Below are 19,180 nucleotides of genomic sequence, written 5' to 3' on the forward strand. Positions count from 1 at the left end.
TCCTGTTCTGACGATCAATAAATTGTGAATCATTAGTAGGGGCATCATTTACCAATAACCTGCTATGAAGAGATGATGGGTTTCAGAGTCTTTGGGGATTTTTAGCCATTTCCATCTGGCATTCCTGTGGGTGGCCAGCTCTGTCTTCCTTTCTGCACAGAACTGGCTCTTTTTGCTGTCAGAGGCCTGGTGAGCCAAAGCTTTGGGACCTTCTTTCTTTTTCACTCTCCTTGTGATGTTGTGGACTTAAGCTGTGTCCTGATCACATTCATTTTTTCCAGATGAATATTCCCAGTCTCTTTATTCCAACATCACTCAAAGCTCCTCATTCTTTAATTTTTTTTAGTCCTTTAGGGTTTTTCTTTGGAGAACAGTGAGCGGGCGGTTCTCAGGAGCTGTGGGTGGGTGAGGGGAACGGAACTGTCCTCATCACGGGACTGCTGTGTCCCCCCGTTTGGCTCAGCCTCCCTCCCTTCTTGCTCTGGAACTTCTAACACACCTGCTGTGCAGGGCCACCTTTGCACCCACCCAGGGTGGAGGGGCCAGGGCGCCGTGACTGACCCCCTGCCCACCCTCACGCTTCCTTGTAATTCTGTCACTTGGAGCGCACCAAGCAGGCCTGATACTGCTTCCTCAACAATATGCTCTAAGACTGTTCTGCCTTTTGGGGAAAAGTGGAAAAAAAAAAAAAGAAACATGGCATCATAGGGTCTCCCTGTGGTGGCGCTACGTCTGCTGTGCTCTGACTTGTGATCACAGCCCCTCATGTGCCTCCCGCATCTCACTCCACTGTGGGCGTTGTGGGCCTGGAGAGACCCTGCAGGCATCTTCATGGCCCCAGAGGGGATTTCTGAGCTCTGCCCGCCTACAGGTTGCCTTGAGTCTTTCCAGGAGCTTTAAAAACCACCTCCCATTTCGTCACCCAAACGCCTCCACTGACACTGCCCTCACTTCCAAGGGTGGTCTCTCCTGGGGGCCTCAGGGCTTCAAGCCACCCTCTGCTGGAAGCTAGAGCCCAGGAACATGAGCGGCTGGGCAGGTGGAGTGCATACTGGCCCTGCAGTCTGATTTCAGCATCCACCCGTTTCGTCTTGTTTTCTCCTGTGAGTTGACTGTGGCACAATTTACGTCCCACAAAGTCTTCCTGTTGTTCGGGCGGGTTTGCAGAGTCCTGAGCCTCCCCACAGGATTAGCCTGCCTTCTCAGTCAGGAACTTGGGTTCAAACCTTGACCATTCCTGGGGCTCCTAGAACCCCATCAGATGTTCCCCATGGCTCTTACGCTGGCCCCAGGGTAGGCAGCAGGCATGAGCACCCCTGATCAGGTTGGTGGTACAGAGAGCAGGATCAGGGTCCTGGGACTGGGACCTTGGGCTTGTTTCCCTTCTGTGGCTCCTGGGTAAGGAGCGGGGAGGGGAGGTGCAGTGCCTTGTGAGCTGAGCAGTGGCCCTGGAGTTTTGAGGAACCAGCCTGGAGGGACCCCTGCCCACCAGAGGCCACAGCTCAGGGGTCAGGCTAATTAGGTCAGGAGACCACCGTCCCATCCACGCTCCTGCTCTCCTGTGCTCATGGCACTATGGGAGCAGCCTGCAGGGTCCCAGCTTCCGCCCTGTGTCTTGTGTTTGCTGCAGGTCCGTGGCTGAGGCCACTGAGGTGGACTTGAACATGCGTGTGGGGCTGCACACCGGCAGGGTCCTCTGTGGGGTCCTGGGCCTGCGTAAGTGGCAGTATGATGTGTGGTCCAACGACGTGACCCTGGCCAACGTCATGGAGGCCGCCGGCCTGCCTGGGTAAGTCCGGGACCCTGAGGGCAGGGGAAGGGGATAGTACTCGGCCCTTCTGCTTGGAGGGCCGGGAAGCCTGGCCATCCTAGCCCCCATCAACAATTGGAGGGGCTTGTGCTGGGCTTACTCAGACTCCTGGCCTTCACGGAGAGCAGGCAAGCTGACCGGAGGAGGTGGCGACTGAAAGCCCCGTGTCTGCCTGGCTGGGAGCTGTCCAGAGTGCTGACTGCTGCTTCTCATTTCACTTTCTTTCTCAGACTTACACAGCGGAAAGTGTTGTGGTTTAGCGCCCCACTAGGGAAATTAACAGATTTTCTTCTAGAATGAGGATGTGTTTCTCAATGGTCTGTGCACTTCTAATGCCTTCTAATTACAGTTGCCTGCCTTGGTCTCATTTTATTCAAACCATTCCACAGAGCCAAGGCATTGTATTGCTGTAAAAACATTAATCTGAGAGCTGAGCGGGTGCTCCCCTCCTTCCATGAGCGGTGGGCAGCAGGGGGATGACGTGATTGCAGGAAGGGGGCTCTGAGGCACACTCATCTCTCAGTCACACCCTTCTACTTTCCTCCCCTTAAGGGGTTCACGGGCTGTGCTCGCAGCTGCTGCCGGGCCCAGCTGTGGTTCCCAGGGGCTAGAGCTGAGCATTAGATGCTTGCACGTGTGTGTCTGCTTTTGCACACTTCCTCTGAACTTCAGGGCAAAGCTCTGTGTCCTCTTCTGTGGCCCCTCTGACCCTGGCTGCCTGTCCTCTGCCTGCCCCCAGGCATCCTGTTCTCACCGTGGAGGCCTGCCGTCCTCTGGGCCACGTCTTTCCTCCTCCCTCCTGGCCTGGCCTCAGTGGGGAGTGTGGAAACAGGGGTCCCCTTTCTGTGTGTTGAGGCCCTGAGCTTGGCTGAGGGCCAGGTGGCATCCGAGGCTGCTCGGCGCACTCTGGAGAGTGGCTTTGAAATCAGGAAAGGGAGGGTTATGGGACTTGAGGAAGTAGTGAGCCTGGAGATTAGAATCCAACAGCAGAAAAAGGGAAAATCTTCCTCAAAGCCTCACTGCACCTGTCCCAGGAATGGCCACAGCATTTCTGTATGCTCGGTTGCTTCAGTTGTGTCTGACTCTTTTTGACTGCATGGACTGTAGCCCTCCAGGCTCCTCTCTTCATGAGCTTCTCCTGGCAAGAATACTGGAGTGGGTTGCCATGCCCTTTTCCAGGGGATATTTCCAACCCAGGGATCAAACCCATGTCTCTTATGTCTCCTGCATTGGCAGGCGGGTTCTGTACCACTAGTGCCACCTGGGAAGCCTAGAGCATTTCTAAGTGAGCTCAAAAACCTTGACATTGTTGTCTTCAACCAGGCTGCCTTTGAGCATCCCCCAGGGGGACCCTGGAAGGCACTGACCCCTCCCTCCCACACCCTGTCCTTCAGTGCTCCTCCCGTCCTGTTCTCTGCCCTTCAGGGTCTCAGGGGGTCACTGTAAACACCTTCTCACTGTGTCTGCCGCCTCCCCCTCTGGCAGTTGTGCTCACAGCCCCTTGTCTGGCACAAAGTCCAGACTGTCAGCCAGCAAGGAGGTGACAGGAGCTGCCACCTCCATCCTCCCCTGCCTGCTGAGATCCCACGGGTCCTACTTGCTCTGCAGCTCCATGTTTAGGACAAGCACAGGGACTTCCCACCATCAGGGAGCTCTCCACAGGCCCCCTCACCTGGCCAGGGCCTCTTTCAAGTTGGGGCTGACTTGTAGCTCTGCTCCCCTGACTCCATCTACCAGAGCCCCAGGAGGGGCTTCATCCCCTGTGCCCGCTCTCTACTTGGCTTCCTTCTTCTCTCTTCTCCTCCACCCCACCTTTCAGAGACACTCCTCTCCCTGCCCTCCACCAAAGAAAGACCACCAGCCAGGAGCATAGTGATTACAGAGTGCCTGACGGGTGCAGTGCTATTCCTGGAGGGGGGTGTCGGCAGCAAAGACAGAGCCCCTGGCCCTGGTGGGGTTCACATATTTGGGGGCCACAGGGAGCACTCTGGGGAGTGCACAAGTGGGGAGCACGACACAGGGCTGGGGGGCCCCCTTTTCATCAGTCAGACTGGGTCTTCCCAGGCACCAAGGTCAGTTAGGGGCTCACAGGCGCTCGGGGGCACTGAAACTCTGGAACTCCACACTGAGCACAAGGAGGAGGGAGAGTGATGAAGACCCAGACCGGAGAGTCCCTGAGAGAAGGGGAGCCAAGAGGCAGAAAGAGGAGCAGGGGAGGTGCAGGGTGGTGAGAAGGAACGCTCTTAGAGGGAATGCAGGCATCAGGAGGAGGACCTGGGGAGGAGGAGAGCTGTCAGCTGTGTTCAGTGCTGCACAATGAGGACCTGACACCGATCGGCTGTGTGTGGCCAGAAGTGGCCTCAGCAGAGGGTTCCAGGCACTGTGGGGCTGGGGGGACAGAGGAGGCAGAGCATTGCTATTCCCCCTGCAGGGCCTGACACTGGGCCGAGTCCTGCCCTGGGGATTTTGGGGACAGACCACAGCCTGGGGCCTCCTTCTCCCTCACTTCGCCGCCCTCTGCGTCCCTTGTCATCCCTTCTGCATCCCGACACTTGCTTCCCTCCTCACCTTCAGTTCTCCTCTGGCCCCTTCTTCCCTCTGCCTGCAGCTCTCTCTGCTCTCAACCCTTCTTTGCACGTGTTCCCCTCCCTCTGGGTCCCCCTAATGCCCCTCTCCACCTGCCAGCCCTCTGTGCTTGTGCCCCAGGGAACCTGAGTGGTCCTTCCAGAGCCACTGTGGGGAGGGGACATCCCTGCCAGGACCCTGCAGAGTGTCACCCCTGTGGGGGAGGCACCGCTTTGACTCTGAGCAGGGATCTCCACGCCCTTTTCCACAGGAAGGTTCACATCACAAAGACCACCCTGGCGTGCCTGAACGGTGACTATGAGGTGGAGCCGGGACACGGACATGAGAGGAACAGTTTTCTGAAAACGCATAACATCGAGACCTTTTTTATTGTGCCCTCACATCGGCGAAAGGTAAGCTTGAGAGCGCCTCCTGTGCGGAGCCTTCATTCTCCTCAGATCGCTGCTTCTCAGGCCCTGAGCTCTGCGGACTCGGGAGAGTTCCCACTGACCTTGCGTGCTGGGTCTGGCCTGCTGCACGTGTGGGGAGGGCTGAGGGGGAGGGGCGGGGAGGGAACTTGGAGTCGGGGCCCTGGGGTCCTTAAGGGTTGGGCCATCTGAGTCATCCCGCACCTCCCTGGGCCTTTGCTGCCTCTCCTGCAAATTAGGTTTGAGAACTTTCTGCAGGAAGTCAGTGATGGATTGCACTGTGGATTGAGGGGTGCTGTGCACAAAGGAAGGCTTGTGACTATCTTGTGTGGGCACTGAAGGTCACTCTACCCTGGGGAAGTGATCTGGACATGATCAAGGGTGACTGAGCCACTTCCAGGGCTCAGGTGAGGGGCGCAGGGCTCAGGCGAGGGGCACGGGGCTCAGGTGAGGGGCACAGGGCTCAGGTGAGGGGCACGGGGCTCAGGCGAGGGGCACGGGGCTCAGGCGAGGGGCGCGGGGCTCAGGCGAGGGGCGCAGGGCTCAGGCGAGGGGCGCTGGACACAAGAGGCTGTGGTACTCCTTCTGGACACAAGCAGGTCAGATATGAGGGAGAGAGCTTCGGGTTTCGCTGTCCTGGCGCATCCCTGGTCTAGCCCTCTCCAGGCTGGGATGCAATGCACCCATGTGGCATGGGGACCTTGGATGGTATAGCACTGGCAAGGCGAGAAGAGTGGGGCTCAGGGAAGGACAGATAGGGTGAGGTGAGCTGACTCCTGGAGAAGGGGAGTGAGTGTGTAGGAGAAGGGCAGGTGTGAGGTGGGATGGAGGAGGGCCGGGTGAGAGGTTTGGATGACCAGCTCAGGTGAGCCTGGGGACAAGGGATCGGGGGGCGAGGCCTGAGGAGGGAGGCCTGGGAGCGGCTGCCCGGAGGCAGGAGGTTCTGAGCTGGAGGAGGGAGCCTTGGGGCCCCGTGTGGATGCTGCCCTCCCGTCATGCAGAATTAAACGACAGCGTCAATCAGGGCTGTGCTTTGAGGATGAGCAGGATGATGTGGTTTGTACAATGAGCAGCCCCTTTGGAGAAATTTGGGGTGAAAAAGGGAGAGAAAATGGCAAAAGGCAGAAGGGGAAGTCTACAGGAGTGACCCTGGGGGGCTGGTGGGTGACATTCACCAGTGTGGTGCAGACCTAGCTGGGTGATGTCCACACATCCGCCCCGGGATTCAGGCATTGCTCTGGTTTCAGAAGCATTGGGTTGGGTTGAGAGCTGCATGTTTGGGAACTGGGTTGTGGTTCTGTTCCCTGGCAAGCAGCAGGCCTTGAGCTAACTGCCTGTGGCCCCTCTGCCCCATCACATTTGTGCTCCCTGCCCAAGAGGCAGGACATGCCTGTTACTCACAGCGTATCTCTTTGCTGCACGTCTGCACAGATATTTCCAGGGCTGATTCTCTCAGACATAAAACCGGCCAAGAGGATGAAGTTCAAGACTGTGTGCTACCTGCTGGTGCAGCTCATGCATTGCCGGAAGATGTTCAAGGCCGAGATCCCTTTCTCCAACGTCATGACCTGTGAGGACGACGACAAGGTAGGCTGGCCCTGCTCCCGCGTGCCGGCCCTGCCGAGTCCCCACCCGTCTGTCCTCCTAGTGCGGTCCTGCTGTGGTCAGCTCCATCAGCCCCGCCCCTCATGTTTCATAGTCTCGTAAATGCTCTTTGGAGCTGGGCTGCTTTGCTTTCCTGCAGAAACCTTTTTATTATCTTGTATTTTTTCCCCCCCCCACAAGTTGACATTCCGTGGATTTATCGGTGAATTTGAGCTCAGATCCCCCAGATGTTTAAATCTGTCCTCAGGATATTCACACGTCAGATGTTGCATGGCTGCTTCTGGAGACTCCTTCCCCTTCTGTCTGCACCCCGAGAGCCTCAGTGTGGTGTCACCACAGCACTGTCCTTCACCTCTGTGGGGAGCATCTCTGCTCCCTCCCTCTGTGGCTCTCATATCAGAGACCCCCCTTCCTTGGTTAAGTCCCTCTAGTTGATGGTACATGGCCTCCATAGTTGATAGAGGTTCCTTTTGGAGGTGTTCCTGCAGGGCAACCTGGGTGCAGGACTTTCCATTTTTCTTCCTGGGTTGGTCAGAGTCACCTTCTGATCTTTAGTGTTCTGCTGGAGTTGGGTGGGGCCTGGGGTGAAAGCATGGAGCTGAGTGGGGAGGCAGCACTGTGGCTACAGGTGGTCCTCAGTGTCTGCCTCAACCACGTGGCCCTTGTGTCTGTAACCCCCCTGATCCCTTCCCCTCCAGGGAAGACCCCGGTCCTCTGGGAGCTTGGGGGAAGCCTATGCTCCATCACTTCATCAGTAGCTCTGAGTCCTCTTGTCATTGGCCCTCCAGCCCCTGTCCTTGCACCGACGGCTGCACCTTCAAAATATTCTCACTTTCATAGTCATCTGTGTTCTTGAATCTGTCAGTGACTGATTGCCTGTTTCCTGAGATTGCATTGCTGCCTTCTGCACTCTGGTTTTCTCTGCCTTGTGGGTTTTATGCCTTTAAAAGGAATTCTCTCACCACAGTTTCAGTGGCTTTTCAGGAAGAAGCAAAATCCTGCTGACTCTCACTTGTGGTGCCTTATTCTAGAGGGAGTTTTTGTGGTTTGATTACGGGCTTCTGTTTGGGAATGCAGTAAGAGCTCTGTTGATGGAGAATTCTCCCAAGGAGATTGGTCTTTCCCCTGCTGGCCACGAGGGAGCCTTTAAATGCCCGACCTGTGGTTTCTAGATGTCCCAGGAGGCAGGCACACGCATGCACACACCTTTGGAGTAGATTCAGGTCTAAGACAGGCCAGCTTCTTCACTGACCCCACTGCTTCGTCTCTCCTGGTCGTGCAGCCTCTCAGGGTCTGGGGTTCAGCCAGATGTCTGTGACTTCACTGCTCATCTTGCTTGGGCCCTGGGTTTTCTGTGAGCCCCATGAGAGCATGATGGCACCATTCCCTGGCCTGAATTCCTATTGTCCTATTGTTTCTGGCCTCTGGTCATTTCCCTTACTTTTTTGTCAGTTCAGTTGTTCATTTCACAATATGAGTTCAGTTCAGTTCAGTCGCTCAGTCGTGTCTGACTCTTTGCAACCCCATGAATCGCAGCACGCCAGGCCTCCCTGTCCATCACCATCTCCGGGAGTTCACTCAGACTCACGTCCATCGAGTCAGTGATGCCATCCAGCCATCCCATCCTCGGTCGTCCCCTTCTCCTCCTGCCCCCAATCTCTCCCAGCATCAGAGTCTTTTCCAATGAGTCAACTCTTCGCATGAGGTGGCCAAAGTACTGGAGCTTCAGCTTTAGCATCATTCCTTCCAAAGAAATCCCAGGGTTGATCTCCTTCAGAATGGACTGGTTGGATCTCCTTGCAGTCCAAGGGACTCTCAAGAGTCTTCTCCAACACCACAGTTCAGAAGCATCAGTTCTTCGGTGCTCAGCCTTCTTCACAGTCCAACTCTCACATCTATGCACGACCACAGGAAAAACCATAGCCTTGACTAGACGGACCTTAGTCGGCAAAGTAATGTCTCTGCTTTTGAATATACTATCTAGGTTGGTCATAACTTTTCTTCCAAGGAGTAGGGTTGATATATTTACCCAGAACGTGTAACAGGAGCACTCTCAGGCTCTCCTGATTGCCAGCTTGCCAGAGTAGAAATACTGACTTAATCGCTGTCTTCTTCCTGCAGCGACCCCACCCACCCCAACGCCCTTGACTCAACTTAAGCCTCCAGAGATGGGACTGGGGGAGGGGAGTGAGGTGTACAGTTTAAATACATGTCCAAAACTCAGTGTCAGGATAAGTTTCCTACATGCATGCTCAGTTGTGTCCAACTCTTTGCAATCCCATGGACTGTAGCCCGCCGGGCTCCTCTGTCCATGGGATTCTCCAGGCAAGAATAGAAGTTGATTTCCCGCTCAGCTCCATGCTTTCACCCCAGGCCCCACCCAACTCCAGCAGAAGACTAAAGACGATCGGAAGGTGAATCTGACCAACCCAAGAAGAAAAATGGAAAATCCTGCACCCAGATTGCCCTGCAGGGACACCTCCAAAACGAATCTCTTTCAAGTCTGGAGGCCGTGTATCATCAGCTAGAGGGACTTAACCAAGGAAGTGGGTGTCCTGACATCTCCAGGAGCGGGTTCTCATTTCCTCCTCCAGGGGATCTTCCCGACCCAGGGACTGAACTTGGGTCTCCTGTATCTCCTGCACTGCAGGTGGACTCTTTACTGCTGAGCCATCTGGGAAGCATCAAGATAGATAATAGTGCAGTATTTTAAAAAAGTCAAGTGTAATCCAAAAGAAACCACAATGAACCAAAAAAATCAAATTTTAGATGAAGCCAGAGCAGTGCAGTCATTGACCTGGAGCCCGAGGCAAGGGGTGGTGTCCCCAGGACTCTTCAGAGAAGTTGGGATGGGGAGAGGGGAGAGAACGAATCATTCCTGTTGGATTGCCTGGGAGGGTGGGGTTCATAAGATTGAGGAGCCCAAGCTTGTCCTGGGCAGAGCCTGCTGACCTGTGGAAGGAGCCTGTGACCTTTGGATTCAGACTGTGTCTGATGAGCCCACACGGTTTAGCGTCAGTCTCTCCTTCTCAGGGACCGAGCAGCCCCCTCGGTGTCCCCGCTCGGACCTGAGAGCCGCCAGCAGCAGACCCTACCCAGCCACGGCTCGTTAGTTGAGGAGGAATCACACACTGGGCTCACTGGCCACCTTCTCTGGCTGGTGTCTGCAGCCCATCCTCCTGGCCCCATGGCCCAGGAACCCAGGGAGCCCTGCAGCTCCACCCTTCCCATCCCTGTTGGGGAGACCTGCTGTGCTCAGGGCCCCTTCTCTCCTTCCTTTCACACCTGAGTTCTGATTCCTGCATTCTTCCCCAAGCCTGTTACCTCCCTGGCTTTGTGGTCCTTCTCTCTGCCCTGGGAACATGAGGGGTGGTATCCCAGGTTTCATCCTCAGCCTCTCTGTCCCCACAGTCTCCCGCGGGTCTCCCCTGGGAGTTCAGGGTCCTTAGACCCCCGCTCCAACATCCCCGCCATCTCTGGTGCTTGGGACACCTCCGCCGCTGCCTGGCTGGCCCCAGATGGAGGATTCCACAGCCCAGTCCTGTGCTCTGCTCTCAGACGCCTTCCTGCACCAGCCTTCTTCTCCCTCCATCTCACTGTCTCCTCCAGACTCTGATCCCTCACCCCCAGCGCATCCAATTCTGACCTCTTTGCCCCCTGGACAGCCTCTGTGGGTCCAGGCAGCTCCCCTGCTGGGGAGGCAGAGAGACAGCGCAGGCCCCATGGGCAGGTGCCAGGGGCTGGGGGCCCAGCTGGGAGCCCGGACCTCTGCTGCTCTGCTCTGTGCCCTGTGATAGTGGAAACGAGTCCAGGATGCGGAGGGAGCAGTGTCGGTGCTGTGCGAGGGCGTCAGTGGGTGAAGACAGGGCAGTGACAGGCAGGTGGCCTGGGCTGGGGAGTCCATGGTGGTCTTGAAAGGATGGAGTGGAGAGGCCGTGCATGGGCGGGGCTGGCCACCAGTGAGGGTATTTGGGAAGGATGACGTGAGTGACCCGTCTAGTGACCTCGAGCAGAGCAGCCCCTCCTCTGGAGCCATTCTCCCCAGTGGGTCCCAAGTCCGGCATCTGCTTTAGGACGAGGTTGCCTCATCTTTTCTGTTGCTGTCTTCTGTTCACTTTATCCGCACCTCCAGGCCTGACAACCTGATGGAGGTGTTCTTGCAGATGGAGCCGGGAAGGCTGGCGGGATTAGGACAGTGGGGTCCACCACTATCTGTGCCTTTGTGCTGCATTTGTGGGAAACTGTGTCCCAGGTTCTGGGGAGTGTGACTCAGGTGTATGTGGTCAGCCTCAGAACACAGCCCGTCTTGGGTTTCCCTGTTCCTGGCCTCTCCTGGATCAGAAGTGTGGGAGCCCAGGGTGGGTCGGCCGCTAGGTGGCGATACCATGCAGGTGCCTGCAGGGCGGCCTGAGCCTCTAGGTTTGGTTTTAGGGCTCCCGCACAGCCCGGTTGCACCCCAGTTTCGGACCGCGCCCAAGGGGCTGCTCTCCTTAATACGCAGAGACAAGCGCCTGCAGTAAAACCCGGCCCCCATGCGCTTACACTTGCTCTATTTCTTCCTTCAGTATTCCCGGTTATAAAAGAACTTTATTGTGGAAAATATAGAAAAATACAAACATTCACAAAGAAGAAAATGAAAACCATTCATCTATAATCTGGCCACCCACAGCCAACCTATTATTAATATTCTGGTCCTTCTAGCTTCTTAGATGTGTGTATATTTACACATTAAAAAAAATAAAATTGATGGGATGATATACAGCATTTGCTGCTTTCTTTCACTTGCCAGTGTATCATAAGCATTTCCTTATATTGTTGACTGTTCCTCAAAAATAGGGTTCTTCAGTCATTGAGTAAATCTCCAGCCTAAGGAGAGACCATTTACTTACTCCACTTCTATTGATGTTTAGGTCATTTCTGCTTTTTGTGTGTGTTTTCTTTTAATCAAAGTAAGTAACTCACAGCCTTTTTGCTCATGAACGTGTATTTACATCTCTGATCTTTGTAAGATGAATTTCTCTGCCTCAAGTGTCTGTTTGAGAGTGAGTGTGGCTGATTAGAGGTGATGGTGCCAGTGTCCCCCATAGCAGCAGGTGGGAGGCGCGTCTCCCCAGCCCCGGCCAGTGTGGTGAGATGCTCTCCCTAAAACTGCCGGTAGATTTGTCCCTTCTGGAATGTACACCAGGAGCCTCCCAATTTCTCGCTCCCTTTTTGTTTTAATTTATTTATTTTATTAGAGTATAGTCGCTACACAGTGTGTTAGTTGCTGCTGTAGGACGAGGTGAGTCAGATACACGTGTGCATACATCCCCTGCGCCTGAGCCGCCCTGCCACCTCTCGAGGCCATCCCAGCGCTGGCCTGAGCGTCCCGTGTTTTACAGCGGCTTCCTGCTAGCTGTCTGCGTCACGCGTGGTAGGGTCTTTATGTCAGTGCTGTGCTTTTTATTTGTCTCACCCTCTCCTCCCTCCCCTGTCCGCGTGCCCATTCTCATGTCTGCATCTCTCTTCCTGCCTTGAAACGGGCTCGTCTGTGCCATCTTTCTAGATTCTATGCTGCTGCCGCTAAGTCGCTTCAGTCGTGTCCGACTCTGTGCAGCCCCACAGACGGCAGCCCGCCAGGCTCCCCCGTCCATATGTGCTAATACGTGACGCTTGCTTTTCTCTTTCTGACTTACTTCACTCTACGTAACAGGCTCTAGGGTTATCCACCTAGTTGTCGGCATCCTGTAGATGTTCTTCATTAAGTTGGGGAAGTTCCCCACCATTCCTTGTTTTCTGATGATTTTTATCATGCCTGGGTATTGAATTTTGTCAAAAGATTTTTTAGTTGATGTGACTGTGTGTTTTTCCATGTGGTGGTTAATATGGTGTTGATATGATAGCTTGTGTGGAGTGTTCAAATATTTAAACCTTACGTATCTAGAAAAGTTCATGGTATAGACTTCTATTTATATATTGCTGAATCCTATTTGTTAATGTTTTGCTAAGGATTTTTGCATCAATATTCATGAGGGACGTGCCCTAAAAAGTAGTTTTCTTTAATACTCTCTTAGTCTGGTTTTGGTATCAGGATAATACTTTATAAAGTGAGTTGGGAAGTGTTGACTTTTATTTTCTGAAAGAGACTCTGTAAAATTGATGTTAATTCTTATTCAAATATTTGATTGAATTCACAATGAAACCATCTCAGCCTGAAGATTACTTTTTCATGAATTTTTAAATTGTGAATTAAATTTATGTAGCCATTATAGAGCTTTTCTATTATTATCTTTCCTGTTGGGTGAGTTGTGGTAGTTTGTATGTTTCAAGGAGTAGGTGATTGATCTAAGTTGTCAAATTTATTTATAATTAAGAATTTTTTTTTCTTAATTTTTTTGCTGTATGTGGCATATTGGATCTTAGTTCCCCAACCTGGGGTTGAGCTTGTGCCCCCTGAAGTGGAAGCACAGAGTCTTAAACACTGGACTATCAGAGAAGTCACTGAGTTGTCAAATTTATATGTGAACTATTGTTCATCATTTTTCCTTATTATCCTCTTGATGTCTGCAGTGTCTGTAGTAAATTTGCTTCCTTCCTGAATTTGTTTATATAGTTCTCTCTTTTTCTTTGTCATGCTTGCTAGAGATCTGTTGATTTTATTGATATTTTCAAAGAACAAGTTTCATTGCTCTGTGCTCTGGGTCCACTGCACACGTGTGGGGTCCCGTAGCCCTCCACATGGAGCCACTACACAACCGCCACGTGACCCCACTTACAAACACAGAAACCCCACACCAAGGATGTGATAACTCACCTGGGATCGCCTCACTAGCAGGTGGAGGAGCCAAGAATGCGTCTCAGATCTACAAACCGGCCCCCGCCCCAGACTCTGCCAGATCCTCAGCAAGGACCCAGGAGGATGGAGCGTGAGAGCTCCTTTCTTTGTTAAGTGGAGACTCTGACCATATCCCTGCCTTTTTTTCTGTAATGGTCAGCGGAGGGCATTGAGAACAGCCTCGGAAAAACTCAGAAACCGCTCGTCTTTCTCTACAAACGTTGTCCAAGCCACCCCCGGCACACGTGTCAACAGGTACATCGGCCGCCTCCTGGAAGCCCGCCAGATGGAGCTGGAGATGGCAGACCTGAACTTCTTCACCCTGAAGTACAAGCAAGCTGAGCGAGAGCGAAAGGTGAGTGCTGGGGGCTCAGGGTGGCTGGGAGTCAGAGGCCCCAGGGCATCCTGGGGATGTGGGTGCAGCTCTTTCTCACTGTGCTGGTCCTAGGCGTCCTTGGCGCCCTTTCTCCTGGAAGCTGGCGGCTGATGGTCTATTTCTGTGTCTTCTAGTACCACCAGCTTCAGGACGAGTATTTCACCAGCGCCGTGGTTCTGGCTCTCATTCTGGCCGCCTTATTCGGCCTTGTCTACCTTCTAATAATCCCACAGTAAGTCCCATTGTGGGTCCATCAGTCATAAGAGGTTGCCAGGAGTCCCTTTCTTTTCAAGTTCAGGTTCAATTCCTGTGGTCACTCTCCCAGGGTGCCCGCCTGAGCCACACGCCAGTTCTCCATTACCTGGAGGACCTAGCTAAACATGCCTGATGGCGAATGCATGGGACTGCTCACTCTCAGTTGTTAATTTTAAATGTGCTCAGTCCTCAGACACCACATATTTTCAGTGTACTCTGTCCACAGCACACACACCGTTGACTTCATGGCACTGATGAGGGAGATAACACACAGGACCACCAGTGGGGCACTCTGGCTTCTGGGTGCTTGTCGTTTTCAGAAACATTTAAATGAGGACAAGTAGCCTCTGGAAAGGAGCAAAAACATAAGATTTTAATAACATTGAATCATCCTAAATCAAAGTGAGTGACAGTTCTGGTTTCTTGGCAAGAAAGACCCCGCTTTTCTTCTAGATGTACCACTTTCTTAATAAACCTCCCGAGTGGAGCAATTCAACCGTGAGTTTCCAGAAGACACTGGAAGCCAGCCCCCATCCCAAGACCCTGTGGACACACAGTGGCCACCTGGATGGCCTATTAGGAGATTCAGCTTTTTAATAAAACTCTTCCCAGATGAAGCCCAGGAAGAGGGTAGTGCTCAGCAGCCAAGTCTGTGCAACCCTAGCCCTTCCTGCACGCGGAGGGCATCTCTCGATCATTCGTAGGACTAGAGAGACCCTGGAGGGGGGCACTTAGAAGTTGAAATGGACACAAGAAGATCCTGTCTCCTAGAAGAGGACTGGCATGGGCAAGTCCCCAGAGACCACTGTGTCTTCCTGGGGGCTGGGACCTGCGGGGAGGGGAGGAAAGATGGCATCTCTCAGGTGCATGTCGCCTGCCCCAACCTACAGTGACCGCATGTCTTCTGCTGTAGGAGTGTGGCTGTCCTGCTCCTGCTGGTGTTCTGCATCTGCTTCCTGGTGGCCTGTGTCCTGTACCTACACATCACCCGGGTCCAGGTACATGTGTGCGTGTGTTCCGTACCTGCGTGTTATCTGGTCCAGGTACAAGTCTGTGTGTGTCTTGTATCTACACATCACCTGGACAGGTAAGTGATGGCCTCTGGCTGCCCTCTTGGCAGGACAGGTAGCGGCAGTGGAGGCAGTTTGTCCCCTCACCTCCCTGGCAGGTGAAAAGGGTCTGTGTGGCAGGAACATATTAAGCCTGTCATGTGCCAGGTGCTGTTTGTGGAGTTTCAGCAGTGTGCCCCGTGGACACAAGGGTGGTGGTTGACAGTGATGGAATAAATGAACACATGGCGTGACACTGTTCTGTGCAGGTGGAGAGTCCTGCGGCTTCTTGTGTGTTCATGTCCTTGACTGGGGCATCCGTTTTCCCGAGGATGCTTCATTTACGGATTGAGCCTGTGGTCCTGTGTCGTGTGAGGCTGCTGGGAGAGGACTCTGTCTTGTCTCACATGCTTTTCTCACGTCCTGAGCCTTCATTATCAAACATCCCATGTCCCCACCAGACTCCCACTTGTCACCTCTGCCAGACCCAGGGTTATTTTCCCACAATTGTTGAAAACAGCTACTTTGGGAGAAGATTGAATCAGTTTTATTTAAATTCTTTATTATTCATAAGTAACTTCTTGAGTTAAGAAAAAAATTCTGCTCACTCAAACCACATTCCCAGATCCTTGATTTCATAGATGGAGTGGCGTCTGGTTTGGTAAACTGAAATTTCCCACTTCACATAAGATTGCTTTATTCACCTAATTTCAAGTGAAAGCAAGTGCATGTTAATTTCTGTGGCCTGTTGCATTCGTCCCCAGTATTTAGAATCTGTTCCTGGTGGACCAACAGTTCTCCTGGCAGAGGTGGCCCTGACTCCACCAGCCCCTCTCTTTCCATCCACGCACCCCCCCGCCCCCGCCCTCACCTGTGGGCCTGAGCATTTTTTCTAAGTGTGTGATTTTTGACTCTAACAGCTGGTGGCTGAAGGTCACCCAGCCAGCGAGTGCCACCGATCCCACATCTGCTCTGCAGGCCCTGTGCTGGGCTCTAAGTTCACTGCCAGGCTTGTGCAGAGGACTGTGGGGCTCTGGGTGACAGGGAGGGGTCAGACCGCAGGCTGTGACTGGTGGGCAGTCAGGGTGGAAACAAGCCTTCCTGCGGAGACTAGCACGTGCGGAGATGGGCAGATGCAGGTGGGATGGTCCATTGTAGCCAAATATCACCAAAAAAGCCTCGAGTCAGCTGTGACATAGAAGTGGCGACAGCCAGGGCTTCTGGCCGAGGGCAGCCGAGGCCACCTGGGACCTTCACCCACACAGTTGGGGCCCCCATCACTAGGGACTAACTGTGGATCATGTTCTGGGGGAACTTTTCATTGTTCATGTCAGTTCAGCTACCTTTTTTCTGTATCATGATAGACTATTTTTCATGCTGTTGTTAGGTCTGTGTGTATATATTTATACGTGTATCTATCTATCTATCTATATATGCATATCTATATGTATATATATATATGAATTGTATTGGCTTGTGTTTGTGTATATATATATTTGCTCATGTAAAATAACTGATAAGTTGACCAAATTAACTGTGAAAAAGGAGGCTATTAGTCTTAAGATGAACAGACAGCCCTCCTTATTCTGTGTGTACATGCTCCTACACCTCTCATTGCTCCCAGCAAACAAGTCCAAGCTCTCCTTGGGTCCCTGTGATTGTCATTATTAGAGAGGTATTTTAACTCTCATGTGTTTAATCAAACACAGTTGTAAGATCAGGCATTTAGTATCGAATGAAGAGTCTTAGTACCCCGAGGCTGGGAGTCACAGCTGTTCACCGTTGTGTGATCCAGGGGCTCAAATGGCCTTCAATGATAAAAGGAATTTATTGGCCCACATATTCAGGAAAAACCAGGGGGGAGGGAGGGGAGGAGGGTGGGCCCAAGGCTGGTTTTATCCAGTAACTCCATTCTGCTACTGGAGACCAATTTTCTCTGGGTCCTCTCACTGCCCCAAAGCTTCCCTTCCTTAGGGTGGCCTAGAGGCCTCAGTAGTTCTGCTGTGTGTCCACGTCCACCCACCGTGCTCAGAGCGGGAGGGCAACACACCCTGGGCACGGCTTGCCCAGCCTTGGCCAGTGGCCCTCTTCTCCTCACCTCCCGAGAGACTCTTGTCCTGTTCCCGCCTCCTGCAGCCCTGGAGCCAGGCCTCACTCCCGGTGGCGCCCTGGGGGCCTCTGAAGTCCACTGGACTAGAAGGAGCATCTCAGGGTTCGCTGAGTGAAAGTGTGTGCAGCCTGTGTTTCACGGGGCTGAGGGCTTGAATCCCCTGGCACATCTGTGGTCTTGCCCAGGGCTCTGTGGGAGAGAAGACAGGGAGGGTGTGATGCAGGTCAGTAAACAAGCAGGGCTGGCACCACCGCAGAACAGCTCATCTTTCCGAGAAGCTCAGAGGAGATCCATGTTTCAAGGAAAATACAACCATGTAGGAGCCTAGAACTGGGACCCAGATCCATACCCACCGCTGTGTGAGCTGGAGCACCCACTGTCCGTTTTGGGTTGTAGGATGAGTGAAGTTGGCTGGTGGTGTCTGGGCTGCATTTTTTCCCCCCTGTAGGGCAGGGATGGTGATGACCCCGACCTCAGAGCAGGGAGAGTTAGGGGGATAACTCTCTAGATGGCCCCAGGCTCCCTGACTGGTCAGTGTTTTCTGTAAGGTCGCTGTGGCTTGTTTTCATTTCTAACTTCAGAAGTGTGAGTCTACAAAGAACTTCTGTCCACGAAATCATTTGTTAAATTTTGCACAATGTTTAAACAGACTTAAAACATAATAACTGGACAAAAATTATATAAAGCCTGTGTGAAGAAAATGATAAAAGTTAAAGTCTATAAAGGAAGCCACAAATAAATGGGAAGTCTTAACCATTTCTGAGATAGAGGGATGCAACATTATGAAAACGTCAACAATCTCTTCGATAAATTTCAGTGCCAGTCAGTGTCATAGAGTGGTGGGAGGTGTGGCCCTTTTAAATGTAAAGATGTCAGTTTTCATCTTTTAGTTTGGGCAGCGTTTTCACCTGGGAGATTAATTATATGAAAACAGCCAAGAAATGTGTGTGGAGGATGAAGAGTGGGTGAGAATCTAGCCACATACAGATGGCTGCGGACATTCTGTATCATGGTTTATTTACTGTGGACATGATAGGCTTTGCGATACGAAGCAGTTTATAAAGTAGTACTTTGTCGTTCAGTGTTTTCCAGGGTGCCTGACCATCCAGATCCGCACCGTCTTGTGCATCTTCATCGTGGTCTTAATCTACTCTGTGGCCCAAGGCTGTGTGGTGAGCGTCTCTGCTGGGTGCAGGGATGTGGGCTTCCCTGCAGGGACCACCCTGGAGGTCCTGTCCCTTGGCTGGAGAGGGAAACAAGGGGGGTCAGAGATCGGCCTGGGGGTGCCCAAGGAAGCGGGGGAAAGGGAACATCTTCCAGTGGAGGAAATGTGATGTCCTCCTGGTAACTGGGGACTCTGCCTTTCATTGTGTGCAGAGGACAAAGCTGAGGCAGAGAAACAGGAGGAGGTGGTATGGAGAGGAATGGAGTTGAGTGGTTTGGGAGGATGGTAGGGGCCTTGTGCTCCCCTGGCCCAGATCCTGGGGCTCTCCTTCTAGTAGTGAGGAGCCCAGAAGGGCCGTGAGCAGGCAGGAGTGTCCGAAACTTGGCTGTTGGCACCAAGGGAGTTGGTTGGAGTGGAGGCCATAACGGGCTGGGAGGAGGGTGCACCCTGTGTCCTGAGTGGGGCCCCTCCCACGCTCCTGGTCCCTCCATCCTCCTCCAGGTGGGCTGCCTGCCTTGGTCCTGGAGCTCCAGTCCCAATGGGTCCCTGGTGGTCCTGTCTTCCGGGGGCCGGGACCCAGTGCTGCCTGCCCCGCCCTGCGAGTCTGCGCCCCACGCCCTGCTGTGCGGCCTCGTGGGCACCCTCCCGCTGGCCATATTCCTGCGGGTCTCCTCCTTGCCAAAAATGATCCTGCTCGCCGTGCTTACCACCTCCTACATCCTCGTCCTGGAGCTCAGCGGGTACACGAAGGCCATGGGGTAGGTACGCTGCTCCCGCCAGAGCCGCTGGCCAGGCGTTGCCAGTGTCTGCCTGGGGCCCTGTGTTCCAGTCTGCTGACTAGAAACTCGTTGAGCTGGGGTTGCTCCCTGTCTTCACCTGGGCCCATATGCTAGTGAGTTCCTGGGTTTCTCTGTGGATGAGGCTCTCAGCCTGGGTTGTTCCTGGGCACCCCTGGGGCTGTCGCATCTGAGAGCCCCGTGGGGATGGGCCTCGTGTTCTTGGC

General features: G+C 53.4%; 1 protein-coding gene across 2 annotated transcripts in view; it reads left to right on the plus strand.

Moving 5' to 3' along the window:
• Positions 1–19,180, plus strand: part of ADCY1 (adenylate cyclase 1) — a 106,663-nt gene that overhangs the window by 50,650 nt on the left and 36,833 nt on the right. For both annotated transcript variants that reach the window (XM_018047050.1, XM_018047051.1), the window contains exons 6-13: positions 1,631–1,789; positions 4,647–4,788; positions 6,235–6,390; positions 13,383–13,577; positions 13,733–13,830; positions 14,767–14,851; positions 18,095–18,184; positions 18,679–18,935. In XM_018047050.1, the coding sequence (XP_017902539.1) occupies positions 1,631–1,789; positions 4,647–4,788; positions 6,235–6,390; positions 13,383–13,577; positions 13,733–13,830; positions 14,767–14,851; positions 18,095–18,184; positions 18,679–18,935 (1,182 nt within the window). The remainder of the gene's footprint in view (positions 1–1,630; positions 1,790–4,646; positions 4,789–6,234; positions 6,391–13,382; positions 13,578–13,732; positions 13,831–14,766; positions 14,852–18,094; positions 18,185–18,678; positions 18,936–19,180) is intronic.

This window comes from Capra hircus, chromosome 4 (genome assembly GCF_001704415.2).
Source record: "Capra hircus breed San Clemente chromosome 4, ASM170441v1, whole genome shotgun sequence".
Classification (NCBI taxonomy): domain Eukaryota; kingdom Metazoa; phylum Chordata; class Mammalia; order Artiodactyla; family Bovidae; genus Capra; species Capra hircus.